Below are 27,925 nucleotides of genomic sequence, written 5' to 3' on the forward strand. Positions count from 1 at the left end.
CAACAAATCCATCAGCTGACTAAACAACAGGAAATCAATGATTAGTACAGACTTCAAAATAAGTCTTAGTAAAAAGACTTAGTGTGCCCGGTGTCACACTCACAACCATGGAGTGAGAGAGTGAGGGACTGAGGGCGAGCGAGGCACTGTCTGTGTGTGTCTCTTCAAAATAAAAGTTTTGCTTTTAAAATCTGTTTTTCTGCTCTGACACACACACACACACACACACACACACACACACGACGTGGTTTTGAATGTTGATTGTTCAGAATTTAACTGAACCTTTAATTGTCCACATACTTTTGCTCATACTGTATAAACTCTATATGCAGACTCAGAATCAAAGACGCCATATGGACATAAATATGCGGACACCTTCGTGGAGAACCAACCAGTCAAAAGTATTTCTTTTCCAAATTCACAGAAACGTCAAACTTCGGTTTAGGCTGTCCACATACGGATGGACATTATCTGATGATTGATTGATAATCAGCTGATCAGAACTCTATTGGCCTCATTCACCAATATTTGCGTGGAAACGTTCTTAAACGGCGCCATATTACAGCTGGATTCACATGTGTACCGGCCGTTAATCCGTTAACCAGCCCTGCGCAATTGCAATATAATTAGCATACTATCCACATATGGCCCCGCCCCCATTTCTCTATCCAAGGACACACGCTTACGTGTCTAAGGCGAAGAAAAGGAAACTTGAATAATAGTGTCCAAGGAGGCCAGAAGAGGCGGAGCTTTCCACAGTGTTTCCACGGGAGCGACAACGGTTCAAACGTAAACAAACCAAGTGACGGTCAGGCTAATGGGAGTGCTGAATATTAGGGGTGCAACGATATTCGTATCGATATTGAACCGTTCGATACAGTGCTTTCGGTTCGGTACGCATATGTATCGAACAATACAATTTTTTTCAATTTTTTTTTTTTTTTTTGTGTCCCGTTTGGATCTATAGCCATCAGAATTGTTGTCTTGAGGCCAAGAAAGATGCCAAGAGGATTTATTTTAAGTGGATCATCATATTGGTCCATTTGATTGACCTTTATTATAATTATGAATTTATTTTATTTTCAGTTGCAAACGGGACAGACATGACTGTGGGATAGGACAGGGGGAAAGAATGAAAGAAAGAGGGGGAGAGAAAGAAAGAAAACCAAAGGGGAGAAAAAAAAGGAACAATACAAAATTTGTAATTTATTTTATCAACTTTCCTTCTGACGATGCTGTCTGTGTTGAGCGCTCAGTGAATCTGCATTTGACTACTCCGCCTAGGCTCGAGAGTGCAGCCTAGGCGGAGTAGTCGAACGCAGATTCACTGAGCGCTCAACACAGACAGGATGGTCAGAAGGAAGAGCGCAGGGCAAGCTAGCGAGACAGAAGTGGACCTCCCCACCCTCATTCAGATCTGGTGTTTGGAATTATTTTGGTTTTCATGTGACGTATGACCCTGAAGGTAAGCGAGTCATGGACTAAAGTAAAACAGTATGTTGGATGTGCCATGCAATGCTCAATTACATGGGTGGGAGCTAGTGTGTTAGCGCAGTTAGCTCGTTAACGTGTTGGCCGTCTAGCCCCTCTGTATAGGGTAGCTCGTTAACGGAGATTTGCCGTGTTGTGGCGTTAAGGTTATTTCAACGAGATTAACCTGAAAGCACTAGTGGGAACACAACGAATATGACTGCACATTTACACCGACATCATCCTAGTGCAAAGACAAAAACAACAAGCATGCTACAAACTTTAGCCGAGTCATTTAGACAGCTGTTAGCACAGGATTCTCCTTATGGAGACCTGATATGTTTAATATGCTGCTGAGAATATAGCCCAGAAGAAGCGGATAGTATAGCTTTTATTTTGGAAAGAGACATTTCTCTGTAATAAACTCTCTTTTCCAAAGATGAGTGATTCCTCAATCAGATACAGGGCTCGCAATATCGCTAGCCCGACGTCCCGGGGCTAGCGATTTTTTCAGTCGGGCTACCAAAATCTATCTCTCCCCTGCCTGTCGGGCTATTGTAGGAAGGAAAAATATATGTCAATGCTTTTGCATTCTTTCAGAAATGTAGCTGGGTAATTATGTCATTGGCATCGGTGAGCCACTGTCAATATGTGACATATTGAAGTCGCGTTTGAATTTGCGCTTGTTTTTTTGCTTTCACTTTGCAATCGCGCGAACTGTGTATAGAGAGCGACAGCACTGATCTGTGAGTGACGATCATTTGTGCACCAATTCCTCTGACATCGTCTTATTAATCGTTAGCTTACTATGCAAACATGACAAGTGAAATCTCCCGCAGCTTAAACATGTGAGAGGTTGATCGCGCAGAGAATCGCTGAGCTTATGTGAGTGCGGCAGGATATATATTTCACTACGATGACCTGGATGACTGAGAACCTTCACAGACAGATATATATTTCAGTTCTGCTGAGCCAAATAAGACAGGTCAGGGTGAAGAAGTGACAGCCAAAGAAAAGCTTACCACAAAACGGAGAAGTTATGACAAATCAGACTATAAGGCAAAAAGAAAGTGCAGCTTTATGGTTTCATGGACAAAATTATTTCTGTGGCTGCAATATGACGAGCTAAAAAACAACACGCACAAGGGTTAGGGTTAAATTTAAAAACTGTACTTTTGTGTTAAAATATATATTTATAATTTTAATAAATGACAAATTAAAAAGGCATGAACATTTTTTTTTGTATCGAAAAAATATCGAACCGTGACACCAAAGTATCGAACCGAACCGTGAATTTTGTGTATCGTTGCACCCCTACTGAATATGTGACGTGGATGCTGCAGCGTTCTCTGACTGCGCGTACGGATTCGGGTACAAAAACAGAAATCACAGATTTGTGTGGACGCATTGTTAGTGAACGACGCCCGCACACGTGCACACGGTTTGCCAAATGTTACGATTGACGTGTCCACATACTTCTGGCCATGTCTCCTCTCTGCTACATCATCACCACTCTCGACACGTCATCAGACCAAAAGTATGTGGACAGTGATTCGTGTCTCACGCACACACCCGGGTCGGGCGGCGAGCTCGGCATACGGTAGAGTATGGCTATATCCTGGATGGGTGTGACCTCTGACCTCAGCATCAGGTCAGTGGAGCACAGTGCGGGGCGAGCAAGCATCAGTCCAGCAGTGTGCCTTGCTCCTGGGCGCGGGTCAGGCTGTCTTTCCGGTGCAGGTGGTGCACTCCCATCCTCTTCGGGCTCTTCTGGGGCCGATGCAGCGCGATGGCGCCAAGGGCGGGGTCCAAGTCCATTAGACGGGTTGAGATGACGGGCAGTTCGTGGGGCAGGATGTCTCTCTCCTCCCCTGAGCTCTCGCCCTCCTCCTCCAGCTCCCTGCGGGCGTCACCGGGGCTGGTCACCATGGTGACTGCAGTGTCCCCGCTCCCGCCGTCATCATCCAGGTTCATCAGCAGCTGCTCTCCCTCCTCCTCCGAACAGTCCCTGCCGCCGTAACAGCCCCGCCTCCCCACCCGCTGCTCGGTGTCGGTGTCTGTGTCAAGGCTGGAGCCACGGCTCGGTGTCCAGCTGCGTGCCGACGAGCCCTCCTCACCGTCAGAGTACGCCGTCCTGTGCCGGTCTGAGGAGGAGGCCACTCCCACTCCCACAGCCACCTGCCTCCTCCTCTGCAGCTCCTGAGCCGTCTGGCTACTGAAGGACGTGCGGTGCAGCAGCGTGCCGTCGCTGGACGGCGCCATCTTCTCCACGAACATCCGCTGCCAGTTGGCGATCAGGTCTTCCTCAGAGCTGCCAGAGCTCGCGAGGACACTGGGTGCCTGAGTGGGAGGGGTTAAAAACAACAACAACATCATCATCATCGTCGTAAGCTCGCATCTGAGATTTAACTAGTGTGATGGTGGGTGGGGCTTCAGTTACCTGAGGCGGGCTGCTGAATGGGCTGGACTGGCTGGACAGCGGCTCGCTGGGGGCGTCTCTCTGTGATGGTGGCGTGCGCTGTTGGGCTCCAGAGGAGGAGGAGGGGGCGGGGCTGCCAGGTGCCAACCGCTCGTCGTCATTCTGCACGAGGCTCAGCGAGATGGCCTGCCTCGTGGCGTATGTGCAGTTGGGCAGCGGCGAGTTTTTCGGGATCTTCACTTTGTCGTCCGACGAGAACTCGATGACCTTGCGCCCGGGGTAGAGGGGGTGGGGTGGAGGTGGCGCCGGGTACGGGTTCAGCTTCTCGAAAGATGGAGCTCCACCTGCCTCTTCATCCAAGCTGCTTTGACTGCGACACGAGCCGTTCTGCTGCGACGCCTCCTGACCGGCACCGTTCTCTCGGCCTCGCCCCTCTGACCCCCCGGGGCCCGTCATGTCCACGTGCACGAAGACGTCTTCGGCGACGGGCCGGCCGCAGCTGCTGGACTGGGCAGAGTTCAGGACCAGCGGCTCGGGTTTCTCTAGGACACGGGCGATGACCGAGGTCGGCACGACGTCGGCGGGCGTCAAACTGAGCGTGTCTGGGTCCTGAGAGCTGGGGGCGGGGCCTCGCTCTGGGAGACTGCTCTTCATGTGTTTGTTCAGCATGTCCTGAAGCTCTGAGGGCAGCTGCACACACACACACACACACACACACACACACACACACACACACACACACACGTACGTTTAATTCCCGTTCTTTCGGTACTCAGCTCCACAGACAGGGTCACAAACTAAAGTCTTCATCAGCCAATAAACTGTAGGTCTAAAACAAGAAGTTACAGAACCTGCAGTACCTCTAACAATCAGCAGAGGCAGCAGTGAGTCAGTCCCCCGAGTTACAACATCACAGCAGAAATGAACGTGTTTACGGCCGAACACACAAACTGTTTGGTCTCTACGGTAACACCTCTATCACGAGATGCAGATGACACAGTTTTATATATATATATCAAAGAAAAGTCAGAGACAAATGTAACACCTGTCCATGGGGAGGATGCTTTTAACTCACTTGTCTAAACTGTATTGAGGTTTAAGGTTTCCATTATTAGGGGCGTGGCCTCTTGCTGCTAATGGTCTGCTAGGCTTCACCTGAACTGGAGCTCTTTGATACCTACGGCCAGATAACCACACCTCTCACCCAAATATGTCACTTCCTGTTCCAGAAATCCAGCGCAGAGCTGAAGTCATGTGCAGTGGTTGTCATGGTGACCCATTTCAAAGTCAGTAGTCCTCACAAACACACACACACACACACACACACACACACACACACACACTCCTGGAAATATCCGTGTGTGTCTCTAAACTAATGGGTCTGATGCAGGCAGCAGATCGATCCCACTCTCACGCTTTAATGGCATTAGCGCGTGTGCCAGTTTCCTCCATTAAAGCGTAATACTGGAGATTCATTCGCCCGCTTCCTGCTGACCAGTGGAAAACTCCTCGCCATCTGCAGCGGCGAGGACCTTCCAGTGACGTCAGCTCTGACGTTCAGTACTGACACTCTGCCTGTCAGCTGGAGCAAGAAACTACCACAGTTGGAGCAGAGTGAGAGGCAGATGTGACCTTTGAACCCAGAGACACTGCTGAGCTACACTGCCCTGATAACTACAGGTAGGCCCGCCCTCAGCTGCTTCCTGCAGTGCTGTGACGCCACAGGGACTAAAATCCTCCCAAATTAACTTCACGTTTGTTTCACTCAGACCTCAAAACAATCAGGAAACAGTTCACTAGGGTCAGAGGTCAGCTGAGCAGGAGGTTCATTTTCTCAGAGTCGCCCCCTGCTGGACGTTTGAGAGACTGCAGATTCAGAGCATTTCCCACTCGTAATAATAAAAGTTACTCACATCAGCAAATTTGTGGTTCCTGAAGTGCGACTTGTTGCACTTGAGCAGCTGAACGGCCAAATTACAGTCCTGCCTGTAGCGCTCCTGCAGACAGAAGACAGCATCAGTCAGAGCACGCTCAGAGGAAACAGACACCATTAAACAAAATAAAAGCCCATCCTGCAGAACAATGGTTTTACAGAGACCATCAATGGGGTCACAGCAAGTCTTGACAATCAGGAAGTTATCACACAGTAGTTTTTACTTCCTGTCGTCTCACTGTGAAACACCTGACACTTTGAACTTTGACCTGGAAGCTGAACGTTTTTACACAAGTGACTGTTTGTTCTCACGTTGAGCTCCTCCAGATGGTCGATTGTGTTTTTAGCCTCCAGCAGTTTGTTGGTGAGCTGCACGATCTCCTGGTCCATCGTGTTCTTGTCCCTCTCCACCTTCCGCAGCTGTGGGCGGGGTAAAGACAAAGCATTAGCGTACCAGCTATCAGTCACAGTAAAGCAGCCAATCAGGAGCCTGAGGCAACAGCAGGTGGGCCTTCAGTGGAAACCTACATTCAGATCATGTGGGAAAAAACTGAATCGCACATTTTTCCGTGTGGGCAACATGTTTGTAGTTTTCCGTGCAGCTCAGCTTCTCCTGTGAGCTTTTCAAACTAGTCCTCCTTCAGCCAGCGCTGTGAAGTTAAGCTAGTTTTCCCAGATCATTTGAATGCTGCATTAAGCCAGCAGCTCTTACAGATGCATTATGGGAAGCAGTGGCGTGTGCTAGGAGATCAATAAGATCGATAAGATCCCGATCAAAGCGCTGAAGCTGGAAAACAAGCTCGATGTTCAGCTTTTACTCTGCAAGCACGTCTCAAACGTGAGCATCAGTTTTCTGCTCATCGTCAGATCAGGACCTTCGTCCGCAGCTAGAGGAACGCATTCTGCACGCGTGCAGCACCACGGAGAATGTAATGGACAAGCTCCGCCCACTGCAGGTGGAAATGAGCACCATTTGTTACTGACCAACAAGTGTGCTGTTCACAGCAGCTCTGGGAAGGGGGGGGGGAAGGGAAAAAAAAAAAAAAAAAAAAAAAAAAAAAAAAAAAAATCGCTATTTTTTTTACATTTTTTTTTATGTCAAAAGTTCTGATTTCCAGAAACATTTTATATCAAAATATGTTTTTTAAAAAGCTGCAAGAAACACAAATATTTAGTCTTAAATCAACATTTTAACAAAGTCTGATTCTAAAAATACAAACGACATTTTTATCCAACAAACAGAAAAGTCGGGATTTAAAATTAAGATTTGATATTTCTCCAAAAGAGGAAAAACAAACTTGAGAAAATATTCCGGGAGAAAAGTATTTTTGATGGGAATGATTTTCCTCACTATCGTGAATGTTCGGTAATATCGGACACGTTTTTAATCGTCTCTTCCTGAAGACGAACCTTCAGTTCGTCCTGATCCGTCAGGCGAGCTCAGAAAACCTAAAAGCTAAAAAAAACAAAAAACTGGATGCACAACCGCCATTGGCGGAGACGGGCGGAGTTTGAACACCAAGCCCAAAAAGTTCAAAACGCAGCGAGCCGAGTCTTTAAGGCGGAAATCAGCCGGATCTTCAGTCCAGCTCGGTCACAGAGAACTTACAGTAACACTAAAGGAGGAACAGGTGGAGGCAGATGGAGGCTGAGCTCACGCCTCTCAAAGCTGCTCAGGTTTCTCCCAGAAAAATCAGTTTAACAGCTGAACGAGAGGACTTGGTGCTCAAACAGGAGGAGGAGGAGGGGGGACAGAGAGGGAGGAGGAAGAAGAACATGAAACGCAACTGCATGAACCCATGTCTGACTGACAGCAGCCTGATGGAGGCGATGAGGATGGAGGTGATGAAGGTGGAGGTGATGAAGATGAGTCAATCCACCAGGGAGCAGCGTGCGAAAAAGGAGAAAGAAAGAAACAGATGAAGAACGACAGTCAGACAAAAACAGGAAGTTTGTCAACTGTTCACCACCTCTAACCCCACCCACCCCAGCTGAGCTCCCACCCAAACTTTCAGAGGTCGCTGGCACCCCCTGTGCCCACTCAGTGAGCTGCAGCCAACTGAGTCATTGCGTGTTCGGCAGCGTGCACACCTGAGCACCAGAAATACAGCGGTTTATGACGCTGCCCGTGTCAGAGACCACTTACAGCTAGCTGGCTAACAATTGCCATTGCGGAGAGTAAACGCTACATCACTTTGTGCCTGTAAATTATATCCTAAGGAGTGAAATAAAAACTGACCACAGACACAAACAGGCTAACGTTAGCTGCTCAGCGAAACTGGAAAATAGCCTGTTAGCAATAATGTTAGCAACATAGCTACAGTTAGCCAGCTAGCTGTGAGTCCGCTGCACTGCATGAACCTGGGGACAGTTGGCTCACATGCTAGCATGCTAGCACGAATAAACTGACACCCAATATCCAATCTTTAAGTCTGACGTCATGAGCTGTTTCCGGGTCCAAACTCCGCTTCAGGTCCCAAAGTCAAACGAACACTGCGGCATCACAGAGAGTTAAAAACTGTCTAAATTCTTTCATCTTTAATAAAATGATCAGCGTTGCTGCTTTACCAGGTGTAACAATTAAGTTTATCATCCAGGCATCCATGAAAACGGAATTTATGACATTTAACGGAGTTAGAAGTTAGCAGGAAGTTAGCTCCCTAGCTTCTATCTAAATATAATACACCATGTTCTGACTGAGAGATTTCTGAAACAAATCCAAACGTAAGCTCTGCTATCACTTCCAGCATAAATGAAGACAGAAAACTAAACAGCAGTGACGTTTGTAGGGTTACTGAAGTTGGGCTAGCTGCTATATAATGATGTCCTATGTGATCGCTAGCTACACAGCTATGTTAGCATAACAAACAGTGAAGCTGGAGGATGAAGCTAACTTCTTTCCACTCTATAAAAGTTAACGTGAAGGTTCCCGATGGTTAGAGACAAATGCAATCGCATGGCAGGATGCTGTAAACGGACCAAACTTCAGCCAGGAGAACAACTGAGATTATTCATCCACAATACGAGGTTAGTCATTCATATACTGCTGCCTGGGCTGGGCTGTAGTTACATCATAAGGGTTTAAAACTAAGCAGCTGCAATAAAAACAGAGGCCGACAGTGATCACTGACTGTTTTTAGTGGCTTGTTCAGATTAAACAGAACAAGATACAAAACATTAAAACATGTTAAAAGCACAACAGCCTTAATAAACAGAGCAGTTTAGACCCAGGGTTCATAAGTCATCACTTAAAGACCGAACAGCAGCTTCACTCTAATGTCCTCTCTGAAACGCCCGTGGAGCCACAGCAGCTCATTGTTTCTTTCATTTGGAGTCAGTGGGCGGAGTCATGCTGCTTGACACTCATTTGGCACTGTTAGTGATTAGTTGACTCAATTTCAACACCAATGCCAGCTAGCGTTGTCTGCGCTGCGTGAATAGTCACTGTGACAGTTTTTGAACACGCCGTTCCTGCTGATGACATCACCATAAATGCACACACTCAGTAACATAACACACCCCTGCACTGCCCAGTAACCCAAGGTCACTGCACATGCTCAGTGGATTTGTAAAAACACGGAACATTTTGTTTGAACAAACATGTCCAAACTGTAACCGTGGCTCTCCCACAGGTGATCAATACGCTGCCTCAGTGTTTTTATTCAGGTATTGATCAGTTATTGGATGAGCTCGATCAACCCTGTTGCTATGGTGCTCCCGAGTATCTCAAGGTCAAAGGTCAGGTGAGTGAGAGGCAGAGGTTTACCAGAGCGTGAAGTTTCTCCTCCAGATCCTGATTGGCTCTCTGAGACGCTGTGTAACTGTTCTGGAGTCTGCAGGTGGGAGAGAGAGAGAGCGCCAGTATGAGTAATGCTCGCCCGACCGTAGACTGCAGCAGTGCGTTCGACCCTTCAATCGCTGCCGCGTCAGACACGGAAGCAGAGCGCTGGAGGCGAGGCTCATTGGAGGCCAGAGTGTTGAGCCGGAGCAGATAGAGACTCGGCGCTGTGATCAGCGTTTCCCCGCCTGTAGAGACGAGAAAACGCCACGTGGATGGGTCGCGTAAGAGACGACCGGACTCCACGTGTGGCTGTGACGGCGGGCGTCGCTGACAGGTACGTGAACAAGTACTTTCTGATCTGCGAGAAACACAGTACACACAGCAGCGTGACGGAGCGCGTGCAGACTCGGGCGCAGGCCGGTCAGCTGATTAACCTTCGATCAGAGCAAAGCACACGCGTACGGAAAGGGTCAGCTGATTTTATCGGCGCTGCGAGGATCGCGTTTGTTGGTTAAAGAAAACTCAACCGTGAGCGTACAGCTGCACGGGACCATTCATCAAAGTACAAGTACTGCAAACATCAAAGTACAAGTACTGCAAGTGTACTTCATGGAAGAGAGTGAGCGGTGCGACTGACACTCTCATTCCTGATGAACTGACTCCACCCACCTGCGGAACTTGTCTCTCATCTTGTCCAGGTCGTCTCGAGTCCGGCTAAGCTCCGCCTCCATGTAGTGGCGGTTGCTGTCAAACTCCGCCTCCATGGCCTCCATCTTGTGGGTGGTGAGAGAGAGGCGGCGCCGCAGGTCCTCATTCTGCTGCTGAAGGATTCTGGGAGGAGACAGGAAGTGATGAAGACAGAGCTTCCTGTTCAGAGACCACATGACCCTGGCTGAACTAAAAGCTGCTTCCTGTTAATAACCGACACTAACGGGACAAACAGCCCACACGTCCTTTAGTTTGAAGCTGCTTGATGACAAATGCTGCCCAGCTTCCTGTTTTAACGGCTAAGCTAATGAGAAGGCGTGACAGACAGGAAGTTACGTTCAAACGGACTCACCTGATCCTGTCCGAGTCCGACAACGCCTCCTGAAACACAACACGACATCATCAGACACACAACAAACTGCACTTTAAACTGTGTGTATGCGCGTCACTCTGGACTCCGCCCTGCGCTCTGCTCTCCGTCTCACTGTCACATGATTGGACGGACTGAAGCGGCCACCATACCCTTTGCAGCCGTAGCTCGGCTTACCGACACGCCGTCACCACACGCACGCATCTGTATACAGGGAGTGCAGAATTATTAGGCAAATGAGTATTTTGTCCACATCCTCCTCTTCATGCATGTTGTCTTACTCCAAGCTGTATAGGCTCGAAAGCCTACTACCAATTAAGCATATTAGGTGATGTGCATCTCTGTAATGAGAAGGGGTGTGGTCTAATGACATCAACACCCTATATCAGGTGTGCATAATTATTAGGCAACGTCCTTTCCTTTGGCAAAATGGGTCAAAAGAAGGACTTGACAGGCTCAGAAAAGTCAAAAATAGTGAGATATCTTGCAGAGGGATGCAGCAGTCTCAAAATTGCAAAGCTTCTGAAGCGTGATCATCGACCAATCAAGCGTTTCATTCAAAATAGTCAACAGGGTCGCAAGAAGCGTGTGGAAAAACCAAGGCGCAAAATAACTGCCCATGAACTGAGAAAAGTCAAGCGTGCAGCTGCCAAGATGCCACTTGCCACCAGTTTGGCCATATTTCAGAGCTGCAACATCACTGGAGTGCCCAAAAGCACAAGGTGTGTAATACTCAGAGACATGGCCAAGGTAAGAAAGGCTGAAAGACGACCACCACTGAACAAGACACACAAGCTGAAACGTCAAGACTGGGCCAAGAAATATCTCAAGACTGGTTTTTCTAAGGTTTTATGGACTGATGAAATGAGAGTGAGTCTTGATGGGCCAGATGGATGGGCCCGTGGCTGGATTGGTAAAGGGCAGAGAGCTCCAGTCCCACTCAGACGCCAGCAAGGTGGAGGTGACGTACTGGTTTGGGCTGGTATCATCAAAGATGAGCTTGTGGGGCCTTTTCGGGTTGAGGATGGAGTCAAGCTCAACTCCCAGTCCTACTGCCAGTTTCTGGAAGACACCTTCTTCAAGCAGTGGTACAGGAAGAAGTCTGCATCCTTCAAGAAAAACATGATTTCCATGCAGGACAATGCTCCATCACACGCGTCCAAGTACTCCACAGCGTGGCTGGCAAGAAAGGGTATAAAAGAAGAAGAACTAATGACATGGCCTCCTTGTTCACCTGATCTGAACCCCATTGAGAACCTGTGGTCCATCATCAAATGTGAGATTTACAAGGAGGGAAAACAGTACACCTCTCTGAACAGTGTCTGGGAGGCTGTGGTTGCTGCTGCACGCAATGTTGATGGTGAACAGATCAAAACACTGACAGAATCCATGGATGGCAGGCTTTTGAGTGTCCTTGCAAAGAAAGGTGGCTATATTGGTCGCTGATTTGTTTTTGTTTTGTTTTTGAATGTCAGAAATGTATATTTGTGAATGTGGAGATGTTATATTGGTTTCACTGGTAAAAATAAATAATTGAAATGGGTATATATTTGTTTTTTGTTAAGTTGCCTAATAATTATGCACAGTAATAGTCACCTGCACACACAGATATCCCCCTAAAATAGCTAAAACTAAAAACAAACTAAAAACTACTTCCAAAAACATTCAGCTTTGATATTAATGAGTTTTTTGGGTTCACTGAGAACATGGTTGTTGTTCAATAATAACATTATTCCTCAAAAATACAACTTGCCTAATAATTCTGCACTCCCTGTATACCCGCCATTAAAGCGCAACAAGCTGCTGCAGTATGGTGTCAGCACGGAGACAACATCGCAGCGTAACCGCTGAAGAGCCAATCACAAGTTACAAAAATCAAGGGGTGCACAACCAGAGGTCAAAGCGAGGTCAGAGGTCAGAGTGCGTCACTGGGAGTTTGGTGTCCTATGTATTGTATGTGGCCCCTGTGTGATGTCATCTTGATGATCAATAACTAATGAGCTCAGTGTGAACCGCTAAGACCAGTCCGCTACCCTGGACTGGTGACCTTTCACCCGCAGCAGGAAAAGAACAACAGGAAATGGTTGGGGGCGGGGTAAAGGTGGAGTGGACCTACCTTGATGTGTGACAGCAGTGACAGATTAGAGAGAGGAGGTTTGTCCACCTTAACTCCTCTTTTCACCTGCCGTTTAGTCCCCGCCCACTCTCTGTACCCTTGCTGCTGCTTCGCGGTCTCCCGCACCGCCCCCTCCTCCTGCGTGCCTCCGGGCCGCTGCAGCGCTGCCACCCAGTCGTCCCAGCGTCGAGTCCGGTCTGCAGAAGACCCCTCCACCTGCTGGTTTCTGTAGGCGGGGTGGCGGCGCTGGGAGGCGAGGCTTATATACTCTTTAGAAGCCGACCTGCCGAGCAGTGTTAGGCGGGCGGGGCTAAGGACCCGACAGGTGATCTCATCCAAGAAGTTAGAGAAGCGGACCTTCTCCTGCAGCGCCTGCATCCTCCAGTTCCAGTCAGTCCTGACAGGGGAGGGCGGGGACGAGGACCGCCGCCAGGTCAGCCCCTGCTGCTCTACCCGATCCAGAGAACGGGTCGGAGGGCACCGGCTGGCGCTGCTCCGCCCTCTGCCGTCATCTAGCATCTCCACCGACTTTAACTTCCTGATAATGTCATAGGTCTCCACACCCAGTGAAGTCGGCTGCTTCAGGATGCTCCGAGGAGCGCTGGCGGTCTGCGTCCGGCCAGCGGCGTTCATGCAGTAATTGAGGTGGTGATGTCTTCCTCGAGGGTTGCAGCTCACTGCGTGTTTCGGGGCTGGGGCGGGGCTTCCATGTCCCAGGAAAGCCTGGTTTCCTGTGTTAATGGAGGTCTTGACATTGCGAGGACTCGTGCCGCGCTGAGGTCGCGGCTTTCGGTGAGGAATCATGGCATCGTGACCGGATGCAGTCATGCCCGCCACCGCGGTTTTCGCTGAGCTGGGTTGGTGGATATGTCCTCTGAAGAGCGGCGGCGGGGTGCAAAGCTCCAGGCTGGAAAGGCTGGAAACCTCCAGCTCGCTGTCTGAGAGTGGCGGCGGCAGGGTTGGGACGCCAGGCCTCATCCCATCGCCAGACAGCCGCTGACGGACAAGGTGCTGCGGGGGGTGTGGAGGTGTCTTTAAAGTGTGTTTGATTACCTGATTGATGTCGGGCTGCGGTGCAGGTGGCGGCGGAGCAGTGGGCAGGGCGTGGCGTGACTCGCGGTGCTGCGGTGGAGCCTTACGGTACGGCTTCCTGGCCGGCGCCGCACTCGCCATCCTAGGCCGTGCTTCCTTCCTGTGTAACTTCGTGTCGGTCTGTCAGTCCTGCCAGGAGAAGACGAGTTAGAGGAGGCACAAAACGACTCGGACGCCTGACAACCACCCACCACAACGCCTCGACCGCAACTAGACTGTTGCAACCGTCGCCCCCTCACCCTCTCTCTGTGTGTGCAGATCGATGCTCGGTCGCCCGTCATCAGCATCAAATACACCCTCGCCACTACAGTAAAGTGTGTGTGCATGCGTGTCCGTCCCTCAGGCCTCTCATTGATTGCGTTTGTTTCCAGAACAGGAAGTGCAGCTGCATTGATCTAACGCTAATGTTAGCATGTGACAGAGTGGAGCTAACACTGCTAATGTGCTAACAGCTGATGATGATGTCACATGATTACAGCTGCCACAGCGCTCTGCTCTGACTGACTGTGAGCTCACTGGACGTTCAACTGGCATGTGGAGGTCAAAGGTCAAAGCTCTGATTTGTAATGTGTGAATGTAGTGTTCAGACACGCACCCGCCACTCTCTGCTCCAATTAATGCACATCACATGACCGCGTCCTGCCCTTGGGGAGCCAATGGCAGGCCATTGATCACTGTGCAACTTCCTGTTTCTCTCTCACTCACACACACACACACACACACACACACACACACACACACACACACACACACACACACACACACCCACCCACCCTCTGTGAGGACCTCTGATGTCACACTGAACATCCTTTAAAGCTTCTCCACACGATGGAAACGCCCTCTGTTCCACCTCACGAACACACGCCTATGTGCACGCTCACATGCACACGCCTGAAGCTTTGTTAATGTTTTATAAATCAGCAATCTTTAAAAGTTCATATTGGATCATTTCACGAAAGACAAATCCCTCCGGACGTCTCTGATGTTGCTGAAATGAACTCTGCTCTGTGAGTGAAGTCGAAGGCAGCGGCGTTTAAAATCAGCTGCGTACGCCTGTGAGAAACGGACCACAGCGCCTGAACTGGGAGCTACTGGAAAATGAATGAACTGATTTCAGCGGGAGAACACGCCGCATGTGAGGACGCCAACAGGAAACCCGAGTCCTGCCCACTTTCATTTACATGAAGACAGAAGGTTAATCAACAGCAACGCATGGAGGGGTAGTAAAGTCAGGCCACGTGATGTCATATGATGGGGATGGAGACTGTACGAGACACGGCAAGAGGAAGACACTGAAAAGAGGGCAAAGTTCAGCCAACCGACTCAGCCTCTGAGACGGTCACAGATCGGTGTTGAACCTGCTGCTGCTGGTTTGGATCGATCTGACAGCTGCGTGTAAAATGTCACCACTAGAGGTCAGCAGAGAGCAGGCAGCTGAACAGTGAGTGAGGGAGATTTTCCCATCTTTGAAGGCTGTCAGGTCACCGTTTACCTCAGCTGTCAATGCCGTGTGGGAAGCGTCTGCCTTTGCTTCCTCTGGACACGCCTGTAAAACTCTGACAGGAGTCCGAGGAGCTCACTGCTGACCGACAACAGCTGCTGACGATACACTGAACCTTTCTGGGAGTAGGGCAGCCGTTAGCCTCTGGTAGCTGCTGACTGAAGTGTCTGCGACGCTGCTGGACTCTTAAATAATAATAAACGATGTAACCAGACTGTCTTTGACAGGGAACGTGGGATTTTTAGGACGCGTGAATCTGACGGCAGGATCTCATGTCTATTCTGCTAATAAGTAATTATAATAAGCACTTAGAACAATTTGGGGAATAAATGAGCACGTTTATGCATTTGTGTGTTAGCGCCATGACGTCAGCACAGGCTTGAGATGAGGAGGAAGACGAGGACATTTTATTAAGACGACAGCGCCGCTGTCTCTTTGCTTCCCGTCTCGGTTTCCTTGGTAAAGGAGAGCCTTCTCCGACATAAGCTACAATATCTCAAATCTAAAGGTGGAAGTATGAATTTAATTGTCCCCCAACACCACGCAGACACCCACCATTCGTCGTCCACCCCAGGCGTGCTACCTTTTACGTGGTCAGGGAGCGGTCCTTCCCTCCGCTGTAATTAATCACAAACTGGCTGCAATTAATTTTAATTCCAACTTTCCAAGGATGTGTCAGTTTGCTGGGAGACGTAATTAGGGGCTGGGGTGGGGCCCTTTCCTCTATTAAATGACCTCAAAAACAGTGCAGATCTGATGACAAGCTGCGGAGTTGAGAGCGGCGATGGCGAGACAGACCTGCAGCATGTTAGAAGGACAAACGCCCCTCAAACGGCTCACCTGCGTGATGACACGACCGACAGCTGAAGAGGAGGAGGAGCTTACTGCGGCTTGCGGAAAGTCTTTCGGTTACACGCTCTGGGCGATTAGTCTCTCTCCTTCCTTCTGCTGGCTATTACAGGTGAATGTACATGTGCTACGTGTGTGTGACATCATCCTCGGGTCGCCGGTGTCTGTACCTGAAGGATGAGCGAGTCCCGAGAGGAGGTCATCCACAGGATGATCCAGCCTGAAACAGAGAGCAGCTGTTAGACAGGAAGTGCGGCCGTGACCCAGCGAGCCAATGGTGTGAGCTCGTCAGACTGATCCAGGCCAGAGCAGCTTAGCACGAGTGATGCTCAGAATAATCCTCCTGTAGCTGATCCTGGCTGCGGGTTCGGGTCAGATTTCACCCTTTCCACATGAAGCTGCAGTTAGCTCGAACGAAGAGCTGAATGTGAGTGCTACCTGCAGCGTCACCATGGAGATGTCACCTGGCCAATCGACATGACCGCTTTGGTCATGCAACGGCTGCAGCAGAATCTGAACCCCTCACCAGGAAAGAGCAGAGACCGCAAACACATCCTCACCTTGTATGTCCGCACACACAGATCCTCCTCCTGCCGGCGTGCAACCCTCACGCTGCCTGAAAGTACCTAAAACACAAGATGGAGGAACGGAAACACGAGTCAGCGCCGCCGCCACACAGAGGACACGAGAGGAGGGCCGAGCGCACAACACAGGAAGCAGACTGAGGCCAACAAGGCGCAGGACGAAGAACACGCACACACACGTGCACACCAGTAAAGACCAAAGTGAGAAAAACTTGGCTGAAAATAAAATAAAACGTTTGCAGAGGAGAAACAAATAAAAAATAAAATTTTAATGAAATAAAACAGAAACATATTTATGAGCAAAAATGTAAATATACACAACACGTTTGTTATTCCCCAAGACTGAACCTGCACAGGTGTGTCAGACAGGTAGTGCTGGGCCATCTCACACCGTTCACAGTAACACCGGTATGATGTTGGGCAACGATAAGAAAATGAAATATGGCGATAGAAAATGGGTAAAACGTGCATGCGCAGTGCTTTTGTTTACATACGCACATGGCGGAAAAAAGCATGGCGGCGACGCAGAATGAGAAGAGCGAGAGCGGATCGTTGAGTGAAACCATGAACCTGAACTGGTTTGTAAAAATGCTGCAGCTTCACTGGTGTGGAACTGGTTTAGCTTTCGTCCGTCAGATACACAACAAAGCACTATTTTTGGTAGCGCATGCTAGCGGGCCGTCGTTATTACCGTGTTGTTTGGAAAATACGGCACACTTAAAATCATCCTTTGATTTTTCTGAAAGTCGACAGAGCCCCTTATAATCCCGTGCGCCTTATGTATGAACTCTGGTTGTGTTTACTGACCTCGAAACGATTTTATGTGCACGGCGCTCAAAAATCTGTCAGATGTTTCAGTACGACTTTGCTGAGCTACGAAGCCGCACCGCTTGATGGATTGTCGGAGCGTTACAGCCATCGTAGGCGGAGCCTCGCAGAGTGATACGTACTGTGCTTCACCATAATGTTACCGTACTGTGTGTGTATAACCTCTTTTTAAGTGTTGTGGATATTATACATGGTTATGCTGAGGATGTGTCGGCCAGTTTCCACTGAAAACGCCTTTTGGTTAAACTGTCAGTGAGGAATTTGCACTGTTACGTTTTTATATAACTTTAATGCACATAAAAAACAGCTGCTTGTTTCAGTGGAAATACATTGATGGGGTTTTTTGCACTAATAAAGTTGAGGAGTTGTAAAGTATTTTGTCTCATGTCGATTATATCGTCAGTTATATCGTTATCACAAATTTTCAAATGTATATGGTGATAAATATTTTTGGTCATATCGCCCTGCTCTGTGTACACGTGTTCACGTAAACATGAACTGATTTAGCAGGTTGAGCTGCTCATTGACCAATCACAGTGAGGAGTTCAACACCTGAGAGACACACTCGCCCAAACACACAGTGAGCTGAGCTGATCCCGGGTCAGTTCGCAGGCTCTGCAGGCCCACGTCACGGCCGTCTGATTGGGAGGAAGTGCAGCTGACCACCTGCCTCTGACATCACAGCTCACTCATCTACGGCTGAAGGTCAAACTGCAGCAGATGGCATGCTGGGAATCCAGCAGCCGCAGCGCCATGTCTGCGAGATCACAAAGACTGGATGGTGCAAACCGCATCTCCCACAATGCACCACAAGGTTCCTGCACCCATCACACATATGTGATCAATACCGTCCAATCGGAGGCAAGGGTCGGTGTCAGGATGACCACCTGCTGCGGGAGTGTGTGTGTGTCAATATACATGCCACAGAGGTTTATCTCCACTCAGAGAGGATTATGGGTAGGATGGATCTGTGAGGGCGGAGGTCATGTGACTCCTGTGCCAGTAAATAACAAAGCTGCTCAGAGGGTTAGTGCGACTAAAGAGCAGTACTAGGATTACTGATACTAGCAGTAATACTGCTGATACTCTGAAGGTCGACGCAGTAAAAACGCAGTAAAACTCCGTGACCTTTGACCTCACATGAAGCTGAGCTGGTGCCGACTGGCGCAGGTTCTGTGATCATGTGACTGCACTTCCTGTGGCATCCAGCAGACAAGCGCGCTCACAGCTGCACTCAAGTTAACTCGAGTTCTGCTCGTTTAATTACCGATGCGCCTCCAATCAGAGTTAACGTGACTCACCAACAGGAGCACCGACGCCATTTCTAGACATCTGATTGGCCAACAGGCACAGACTTCTGCTGACTGACTCTGATCTAACACAGGTTGGGTCTGCTGCATCAGCTGTCATGGCAATGCATCAGATAAGTAGTGATGCTGCCCCAGAGTTAGCCCTGAACCTAAACCAACATGGGCGTGGCAGAGGTCGCATCACAGCTAACAGCAACGAGTGCATGGCGGCCTGTGACGGTGCTGCGAGATTAGCTTCAAACAAATGGAGGGAACCCCGAGACCCTATAAGGGGTCAAAGGTCACCGAAACTTCCTATGCAGGGATCCTGCCCCTGACCTCGGCACCAAGAAGCAGAGGGTGCGTTTGATTTATCACACCGAATGAAATCATCTGAAACCCGAGCGCTCGGCCATCTCACAGCTAACGATGATACCCGAGGCGTCCTATCAGAGCCGAGCAGCAGTCACCTTTCCACCTGACAGCTGATACCAGCTGACTGGTTTGAATGTGACTCACCTCAACATGAAACCGCGCACACACACACACACACACACACACACACACACACACACACACACACACACACACACACACCTGAGCAGGTGAGCTCTGTGGCTCATGTGTCCTGCGAGCGGCAGAGCATGTCCAATTCTCCTCATGAGACAGCGAGGACAGATGGTGTCTCAGTCAACTGTGAGCTCCGCCTCCTCCTCTGGTCACTCCAACAACAACACAAATGACGGAGAGTGTCCCTCACTACCTGCAAGAACACACGCCAGAGCCGTAACCTCAGTGTATGAGACCTCACAGCAGGGGGCTCAAAAGGGGGGGTGGACAGCTTCACTTCCTGTGTCTCATGCTGTAATCAGATTACTGCGAGCCAGACTCCCCCAGAGGTCCCCACAGCGGTGCCTTCAGGTGTCTGAGGCACGTTTAAAACTCGCTGAGAACCACCCCGTAGCCTCAGGTGAGCACACACTGAACTGTAAGCCAATCAGCTCGCAGTAACTGTGTAGGAGCAGGAAACCATCATTGTTCTACTTCCTGTTTTCATTCCAGCCGACAAAGAATGTTTTTCTGAGCCTGCAGCAACTCGATGGCGCTGTGTCGACACCTTCCTTCACCATAGCAACGATCAACACGCCACCACAGACTGTATGTCTAAGACGGACACAGCCTCGCTGAATTTCAGCCATTTTAATTTCGGCATTTTTTCTGCCTCCACGTTGCTTTTCGTTTCTAGGAATGACCATATTTGGACAAGATGGTGCAGCAGCAACCAATCAAAATCCCAGAATTTCAGTGTGCACCCAAACAGGAGCTCCGCCTTTATGGACGGTCTGTTAGTACAGTGACCTCCCAGCAGCCGTGTTATTGGTCGGGTGATGTCATTAGAAACGCTCCAAAAGTTACCAACAGCACAAACACGGTGCAGAGGTGAAGCTAGCAGACAGGTAGCAGCTACATCCACCTGTGTCATCATCCACCTGTCAGTCAGAGGCCACGCCCCTCAAACAGGTGATAATAATGAAAACAGGTGAGTTACAGAAACATCCTCCCCATACCTGTGTTATGAAGAAGGAAATTATCCACAGAGACTAAACATGTTTATTTTAACACGGGTGCCTGTGGAGACTGACTCACTGCTGCTGCTGCTCAGACTAGTGACTAGTCACCGATTATTTATGCGATTAGTCGACTAATCAGATCATCATCCATTGGACGTAAAACGTACAGCTTATTGCACCAGCAGCATCTGCTCTTATGTAACTATCATTAGCTTACAGCTTTAAGTGTTTCAGGTCTGTGCTAACTAAAAATAAAGACAAGATGATAGTTTATTAAATTTTAATGAAATTTGCAGATTGTTTCGGTGAAGTTTAATAAACTCCTTGCTATCTAAAATATAACAGGACAACGGAGTAAATTCTGGAGCATCTCACACTTCTGATAATCAGCTGTCTGCTTGATGTTTATTCAGCTGTGTAAAAACTATAACTTTAATCTCAGCCAAACCGATTTACTCAGGAACAAATAAAATACTAAAAAAAGCCAAACAATAACATTAAGTTATCTAAGTGACTTATATATCATGTTTAACCTGAGCAGCGAAAGACGGCGGTGGGTTTGAAAAAGATTTGCTGGGAGTCCGGTGTTCTCACGGCTCTAGTGACCCTTGCCCCCGGCTAGCTATCGAGCTAGTGGGTAACAGACGTCTCCGAAAACGTCGGAGCGCTTTTGAAAATATGTGGTGTCCTGATAAACTGAGCCGATATTTGAGGTTTACACAGCTACATTCTCGCCTGAAAATATGTTAAACGTTTATTTTGTGACCCAGAAAGAATAATAAGAGTAATATTAAAACTAACTAGCTGCCGCCATTGTTGGAAACTGAGCAGGGCTATGAATTCTGGGATAGGTTGGGCCACCAAGTATACACCCGACCCATCCTTCAAATCTGGCGCATTTGTCGGAGTCTTCGAATGTGGACAGTCTTTGTCGTGTCGCTGTAACGTAATCGGCCTACAAATGCGGCCAGAGGAGGATGCGGTTCCTGAATTTGGACACAGCTACGATACCGGACACAGCTTCTTCTTCTTCGGGGTTTAACGGCAGCTGGCATCCTTGTACATGCAGTGCTGCCATCTTCTGTTTCAGTCCGTTATTACACTCTTAAATCCTGCTACTTATTCCTGCGTCTTTTGTGATCTTACAAAGCTTCAAACGATGCGTCGACTATTAAACCATTCGTCGACGATTTTGATAGTTGACGTAATCGTGGCAGCCCTAAGTCACAGACAGCTGTACTGTGTATTACTGTGTATTACTTGAAGGAGATGTCCTTCAAGTCAAAAGTACAAAGAGCAGAGTTACTGAGCACCAGAGTGAAAATAAAGGTCAGGACACGGTCGTGATGTGTTTGTGCCAAGTTGTTGCTGCACGTGTTTATATGCTTTATATATCAAGAGGCAGGCCGATGTACGGCGTCACATCATATTTGATGTCACGTGTTTGCATTGTTGTGGTCGGGGGCAGATCAGGAAGTTGACACATATATTTCGGCGTCCATTACTTCTTTGCTGGAAACGTGTTCAAAAACAGGATGCTGGGAATTGATGCAGTGTTACAGTCGTTACTTTATATGCCGGTCATACGCTCGGATAATGGAATACATGAGAAACTGATACATCTATTAGGAATGATGCTACTGATGGCTTCACAGAAGAAACCAGATTCCCTCGGGTTAGAAACGGACAAGCCGGCTGAAGGCTGTCTGACGAGTGCTGAGCAACAATAAAAAGTATATCAGAGTAGTTTACGGTGATGGTACTCCTGATAAAAGAGTAACTATACAAATAAGGAGCACCAATCATATATATGTAAATGTGTATAAAAATCAGCTTTAATGCCTGATTGTAACCAAGAAACACAGCTGGAAGTGTTTGTGTTTACTTTCTGTTTGGGGATGAAAAACGAGCCCATTTAAAGCTCCACCTTAAAACAGTGACACGACATGACTCTATCAGAAACATGCAGCTGATCACAGGTTATGAATTTATTTTACCCCGACACAGTCAGTCAGACAAATGTAGTGGAGCCAGTAGAATCTCTCTTCTATATACTTATTCGCACTGTCTGTGTGTTTGTGGCGACCTGAAATGGAAAGACAGCGAAGCTGAACACTGGATGTCTGTCTAAAGGTGCTGCAGTTTCAGCATCATCAGGCGTCTGATGTGTGACACAGGCTGGCGTTCAGCTCCTGACCCTCCGATGTTGTGCACCTCCCTCTCTTCATGTAATCGATACGTTTCCTGTCATTTCTCATTATTACACAGAACTTCTCTTCTTCCACTGCATGTGTTGTTTTTGCCTCTGCTGAGAGTTTCCATGGTTACTGTCCCCTCAGTATTTAAAATTTAAACATCTCACATATTAATGCAATAAATGTAACGTTGGTTAGATTATGGGCCTGTCTCAATATGCGTATTGGTGCGTACTTGCGTTCTCGTGGACTCGTGATCCGTCGTCAGTCGGAGACCAAGTACTGTTCAAATTCAAAGCATCAAGCTGAGAAAAATTCCCGGACGTGTTCTCGCTCCGCCCGTTTTATCGAGCATGCATCGGTGGTGGCTCGTGTGGACTTGGTACAGCTAAATATCCCAGAATGCATTTCGTCCAAAACTCAAACGCGGCAATGGCGGAGGAGCGCGGCTAAAACCTTTAAAGCATTACTCTTTCTGGGTCACAAAAAAAACTTTCAAAATATTTTCAGGTGAGGATGTAGCTGTGTAAACTTCAAATATCTGCTCGATTTATCAAGACATCACATATTCGCAAAAGTGCTCCGATGTTTTCAGAGACGTCTGTGACCAGCTCGATAGCTGACTGGGAGGTCAAGAGTCACTAGACCCGGCGAGAACAGCGGACTCCCAGCACATCATTTTCAAAGCACCCGCAGTCTTTCACTACTGAGGTTAAACATGATGTATAAGTCTCTTAGATCATCATCATCATTTCAGTGTTTTATTTGTTCCTGAGTAAATCAGTTTGGCTGAGATCAAAGTTAAGCTTCATAACATATTAATCACAGTTAAATTAAGAGGCGACGGCAGTAAAAACTCTGGACCTGTGACATCATCGAGTACGCTGGTGTTCCAATTGTACAATTGACTCGCCGAGAACGCGAGCGCGGACTCGCGTACTTGAGAATTGAGAAAGGGCATACGTTTCCATTAGGGGTGGGTTTTTATAATCGATTCATCGATTAAAATCGATTCATTAAAATCCTGAATCGATTTTTTAATATAAATTTATTTTGTCCGAAATGCCAGAATCTCTGGTGACATCTCACAAAATTTCAAGAACCACCAAACAGTAAATGAGAGCAGGTACAGGGATTCTGCACATAGACTTAAACACACAGCGGATCAGAATCAGTTAGATGTCGCCTTTCTCACAGTCGGGGCTGAAAGCCGACAGCTCGCTGATTCTGATCTGTCGGCGGGTCGGCGCTTTGTGTTCACGCCCTTTATGCGCCGATTCTAAAGCTGTTAGTTTGATCTCTCTCCAAACAATATTGACCGAACCAGCAGCAAAAGAAGATCCAAACTACGCTTCACATAAACATCGTCATGAATTCACTTTTACTGTTTTGCTTCCATTGCGATGCGCAGCTCTCTCTCTCTCGAACAGTTTCGCTTTCTTCATTATTCGCTTGCTTGTTATGCACAAGTCTACTGTTGTATACAGCGCTGTCGGCCGCTGTTTTTTTCCCTTTTACATTCTTCCGAAAAGAAAACCTAATTTCTGCTGTTCAATACTGAACAAATTTAAACTTTTTAATATTATTCAAAATGCTTAGCCGTGTCTCTAATAAAACCGCTGTAACGTCAGAGGTAATGTTCATTAATTAATGGTTTTCTTTTGTTTTTGATGTACTGCAGAATATTTTTATAAAATCCCAGGCCAGGAAAATCACCTTCATGTTTTTCTGTGTTTTATCTTCAGCTACTTTGACACAAAGGCCTCTGCTGTGATGCTCACACCTTGGATAAAGTCTTGCGAGTGTCAGCTTCCTTTTTATAGATACAAAAATATGTAAATGTTCTGATCTGAATTATACTTCTGACTGTCAAAATTTCCCAGATTTAAATCGAATCGAATTAAATCGAATCGTGGATCGAATCGATTTGGGACCTTGTGAATCGGAATTGAATCGATTCTAGAAATCAGTGACGATACCCAGTCCTAGTTTCCATCACCATGTGTGACGGACACGCGTCTGTTAGCCAACTGTTCACGAGTTAATGTTGGAGTCGCTCGTGTTTTTACTCTTTGTTTATTAGTATTTACTGTATGTTTGTGGGGACTGCTGGGAAGTGTGAATGAAGGACATGTATGTATCTCAGCTGGGGCATGGTCAGAGCTGCTGGCCCTCGCCATTCTCACAGGACCACCACATATCAATAATTTATTAAATAGCATGACCACTGTGAAAAAACACTAAACTTATTTTAAATTGGCTCAAACGAAAAACCGTGACGTGATTTTGTTGATATTCTGTCTCTGCATTCAAATTAAACTTCCATAAAAACTGGAGACCATTCATTTCTTCAGAACTCGGCACCGATGAAATAACTGGAGCCCGTTCAATCACATCGGACGCCACCGTCAGTCTTTTAGAGAAAAAACCTGATGTGGGACAAACACGATCGTTGTGGATCAAACAAATAAACAAAGATGAATTTTGATAACCTGATTCAATTCGACACAATAACGTCGAGTGGTGAGCGAAGTATCACGATAACGTCGTGTCGTGCGGTAACTCCCACCTCTGGCTGTTACATGCTAACTCACTGAAGCCGGTTTGCTTTGTCTAGTAACTGAGCTCAGATCAGTGAAATCAGTGACGTGTTTGAACAGCGGAGACGTTTTGGGTTTACCGCCATCGCCGGCTCAGAAGTCTCTGCTGAACTTTTAAAATCAGGATTCATTCTTTTTATCGTTGTCATGTCGTCATAACGCTCTAATGAAACTTTTGATCGAACATTGACAGGCTTTTATTTTGACATTTCTTGCTGAGCATCAATAAAGTCGCAATTGAAACTGCCGGGGGCCTCGCTGAGGGCCTGGGCCCCCCGTTCTAGGGTCGTCCTGCTCGTCCTGTGATTGGCTGCTGGGGCCGCGGCTGTACGCCCTCGGCTCTGTCTGACAGGCACAAACACGACACCCCCCCCCCCCCCCCGCGGGCAGGCCGTCAAACCGACGCGAACTGGCCCACCATGGCCCAGTTCCGCGCTCCGCGAGCCGCGCGGCTCGTCATGAAGACCCGCACCAGGGACACCCCCACCCCGCCCGGCGCGAACTTACCTGAGGCCCCGTCCGCGCCGCTCGGTCCCGGGGAGGAGAGGAAACTTTGTCCGAGCTCCGCTCCTCCGGAGGAGCAGGAGAGCCAAGGGAGGGGGCTCCGGACCGATCCGAGGCCGGACAGCAGCGCCGAGGTCCGCGCTGGAGCTCAGGGCAGTGGGTCGGGTTGAGGCCGGCTAAGACGCTCCGTCCGCGGAAGGAAATCCGCTCAGAGCCGCTCCAAGAAAGTTGATCCGCTGCCCTGCTCAGCTGTCGCCATCTTTACCCGCGGGGCATGACGGGTAATCCTCAGGAATCCCGGCCCCCCCTCCTCCTTTAAAGCCCCCTCACGTCCTGCGTGCTGACGTCACCGTGACGAAGCAGCAGAATGAGAAGCAGGTGACGAGGCTACCTGGAAGGTGATCCGAGTGACTCACGTCACCTTCAGCCACAAACCTGGAGAGGAGGGGCTGAACATCATGACGATGATGAGAGCTCAGGATGAAGGACTGAGCTTTTTCAACGCTGCGGCTGCTCTAACGTGACGTCACAGCGTGAAAACAACAATTAAACCAGAGAAGAAGAAGTTTCAAGTTGTGCAGAAGTATGTGGACGGTGCTGTTCCTTCATCTACCCTGATGGAGCTCCTCACACCTACAGGAGACTTTCTTTACTTAAGTAGAAGTACAGATACCTGTGTTTAAAAGTACTCCAGTAAAACGTGAAGTAATGAAGAAACTCCTTTACTCAAGTAAAAGTGAAAAAGTACTCTGCTACTAACCATGTTTGTATACAAGTAACTGAACCTTGTGCTTTGTTAGTATTTCAACACAAAAGCACATTCTAATTGTAATGAATGTACTCAGCATGAGTCTGTTGTGTAGAACACCTGCAGTGACAGAGAATGTAAAACCGATTGTGTTGCCTTGATGGTGGAGGGTGACTTCACCTCCACACCTACACAGTAACATGAGCACAGTCAGGGGTCACAGTGGATTCAGCAAGTGGGGATGAACCTCAGCATCATCAACTTACATGTAAACTCATCTCTGCTACACCTGTTGTTACCTGCCTGGGACCATGAGCACCACGGGCACTGTGTGTGACTGTACTCTGAATCCACCACATGTTTATCCTGCATTGAAATACTAAACAGGATTTTCATGGAACATTTGAATAACACAAAGTTAGCATAGCTTTGTTTGTTTTGCAGGAACATGGCATCTTTAAATTTCCAGTTTATCAAATTCCACTGAGCATCCTTCCTTTAACTCTAAGCTCTCTTCGTCCTCTCCTGTCCTTCTTTCTTATCTGTCTCCATCTCTGAGTGAACGTAGCTCTCTGTCTTTTCTCTCCCTGTCAAATACAGCAACTGGACCTTCAGCTGCAGCACAGTGTGAGACAAACTGCACACACACAGTTTGTGTTTGCTGATGTTTGTTGAGCTGATAGAAACGCTGCATTTCAAATTACCCGACACTTAAAAAACTTCACTCCCTTTATGTTCTCTCCTCTTCTGTAGGGCTAGCTAGATGCTTAAGTACTGCAAACTCCTGTGCAATACTGCAGATTTTAATATTGATCTGATACCAAGTACCCATATGGAAAAGAAATAGTAAAAACTCATTCATATAGTGAATCATATCAGGCTTATATGATTTAGTCATGAAAGTGGCCACTTTCTCATTACTTTCATATATTGTTTTAGTAAGTATCCAAAACATACAAGTTGCATTTATATAATTTTTCAAGGTATCTTGTATCTGTTTTAACTCTTGTATGCTTTTCATACAAGTTTCACATAAGACAGATACAAACTTTATAAGATTTATATACATCTGTTCCATATGGGTAAATACAGGGCCGGTACTGCCAATCCCAATTCTGATACCGATATTTGTAACTTGTGAAGGCAGCTTATGTAGCTGAGAGCACCGTGTCGTGATTTATAGAATAGAATAGAATAGAATTCAACTTTATTGTCATTGCACATGCACAGGTACAGGGCAACGAAATAGATATAGATATGTGAGTATATTACAGAAATGGGTCTATTATGGTATGTTATAATGTACACGGTATGAAGTATGTTGTGAATATTCTATAACTATAAGTATGTACAGGCTGTAGTGAGTA

At 47.7% G+C, this 27,925-nt stretch overlaps 1 protein-coding gene across 4 annotated transcripts; it reads right to left on the minus strand.

Moving 5' to 3' along the window:
• Positions 1-261: 261 nt before the first annotated feature.
• Positions 262-27,026, minus strand: tjap1 (tight junction associated protein 1 (peripheral)). 4 transcript variants are annotated; one of them, XM_085427333.1, is made up of 12 exons: positions 25,814-27,026; positions 19,538-19,703; positions 16,800-16,865; positions 16,410-16,459; positions 13,851-14,018; positions 10,664-10,692; positions 10,273-10,434; positions 9,589-9,655; positions 6,135-6,242; positions 5,803-5,886; positions 3,911-4,579; positions 262-3,810 (listed from the first exon to the last, which is right to left on the minus strand). In XM_085427333.1, the coding sequence occupies exons 5-12, from the start codon at positions 13,968-13,970 to the stop codon at positions 3,154-3,156; spliced, it is 1,896 nt and encodes a 631-aa protein (XP_085283459.1). In that variant the 5' UTR covers positions 13,971-14,018; positions 16,410-16,459; positions 16,800-16,865; positions 19,538-19,703; positions 25,814-27,026; the 3' UTR covers positions 262-3,153. The 4 variants fall into 4 exon arrangements, with proteins under 4 accessions (XP_085283459.1, XP_085283460.1, XP_085283461.1 ...); XM_085427334.1 differs by lacking the exon at positions 19,538-19,703; XM_085427335.1 differs by lacking the exons at positions 16,410-16,459; positions 16,800-16,865; positions 19,538-19,703; positions 25,814-27,026 and adding an exon at positions 16,231-16,367.
• Between the last annotated feature and the right edge of the window lie 899 nt (positions 27,027-27,925).

The sequence above is a fragment of the Rhamphochromis longiceps genome, linkage group LG13 (genome assembly GCF_057381845.1).
Source record: "Rhamphochromis longiceps isolate RC_006_pf linkage group LG13, R_longiceps_female_GT1.1, whole genome shotgun sequence".
Taxonomy (NCBI): domain Eukaryota; kingdom Metazoa; phylum Chordata; class Actinopteri; order Cichliformes; family Cichlidae; genus Rhamphochromis; species Rhamphochromis longiceps.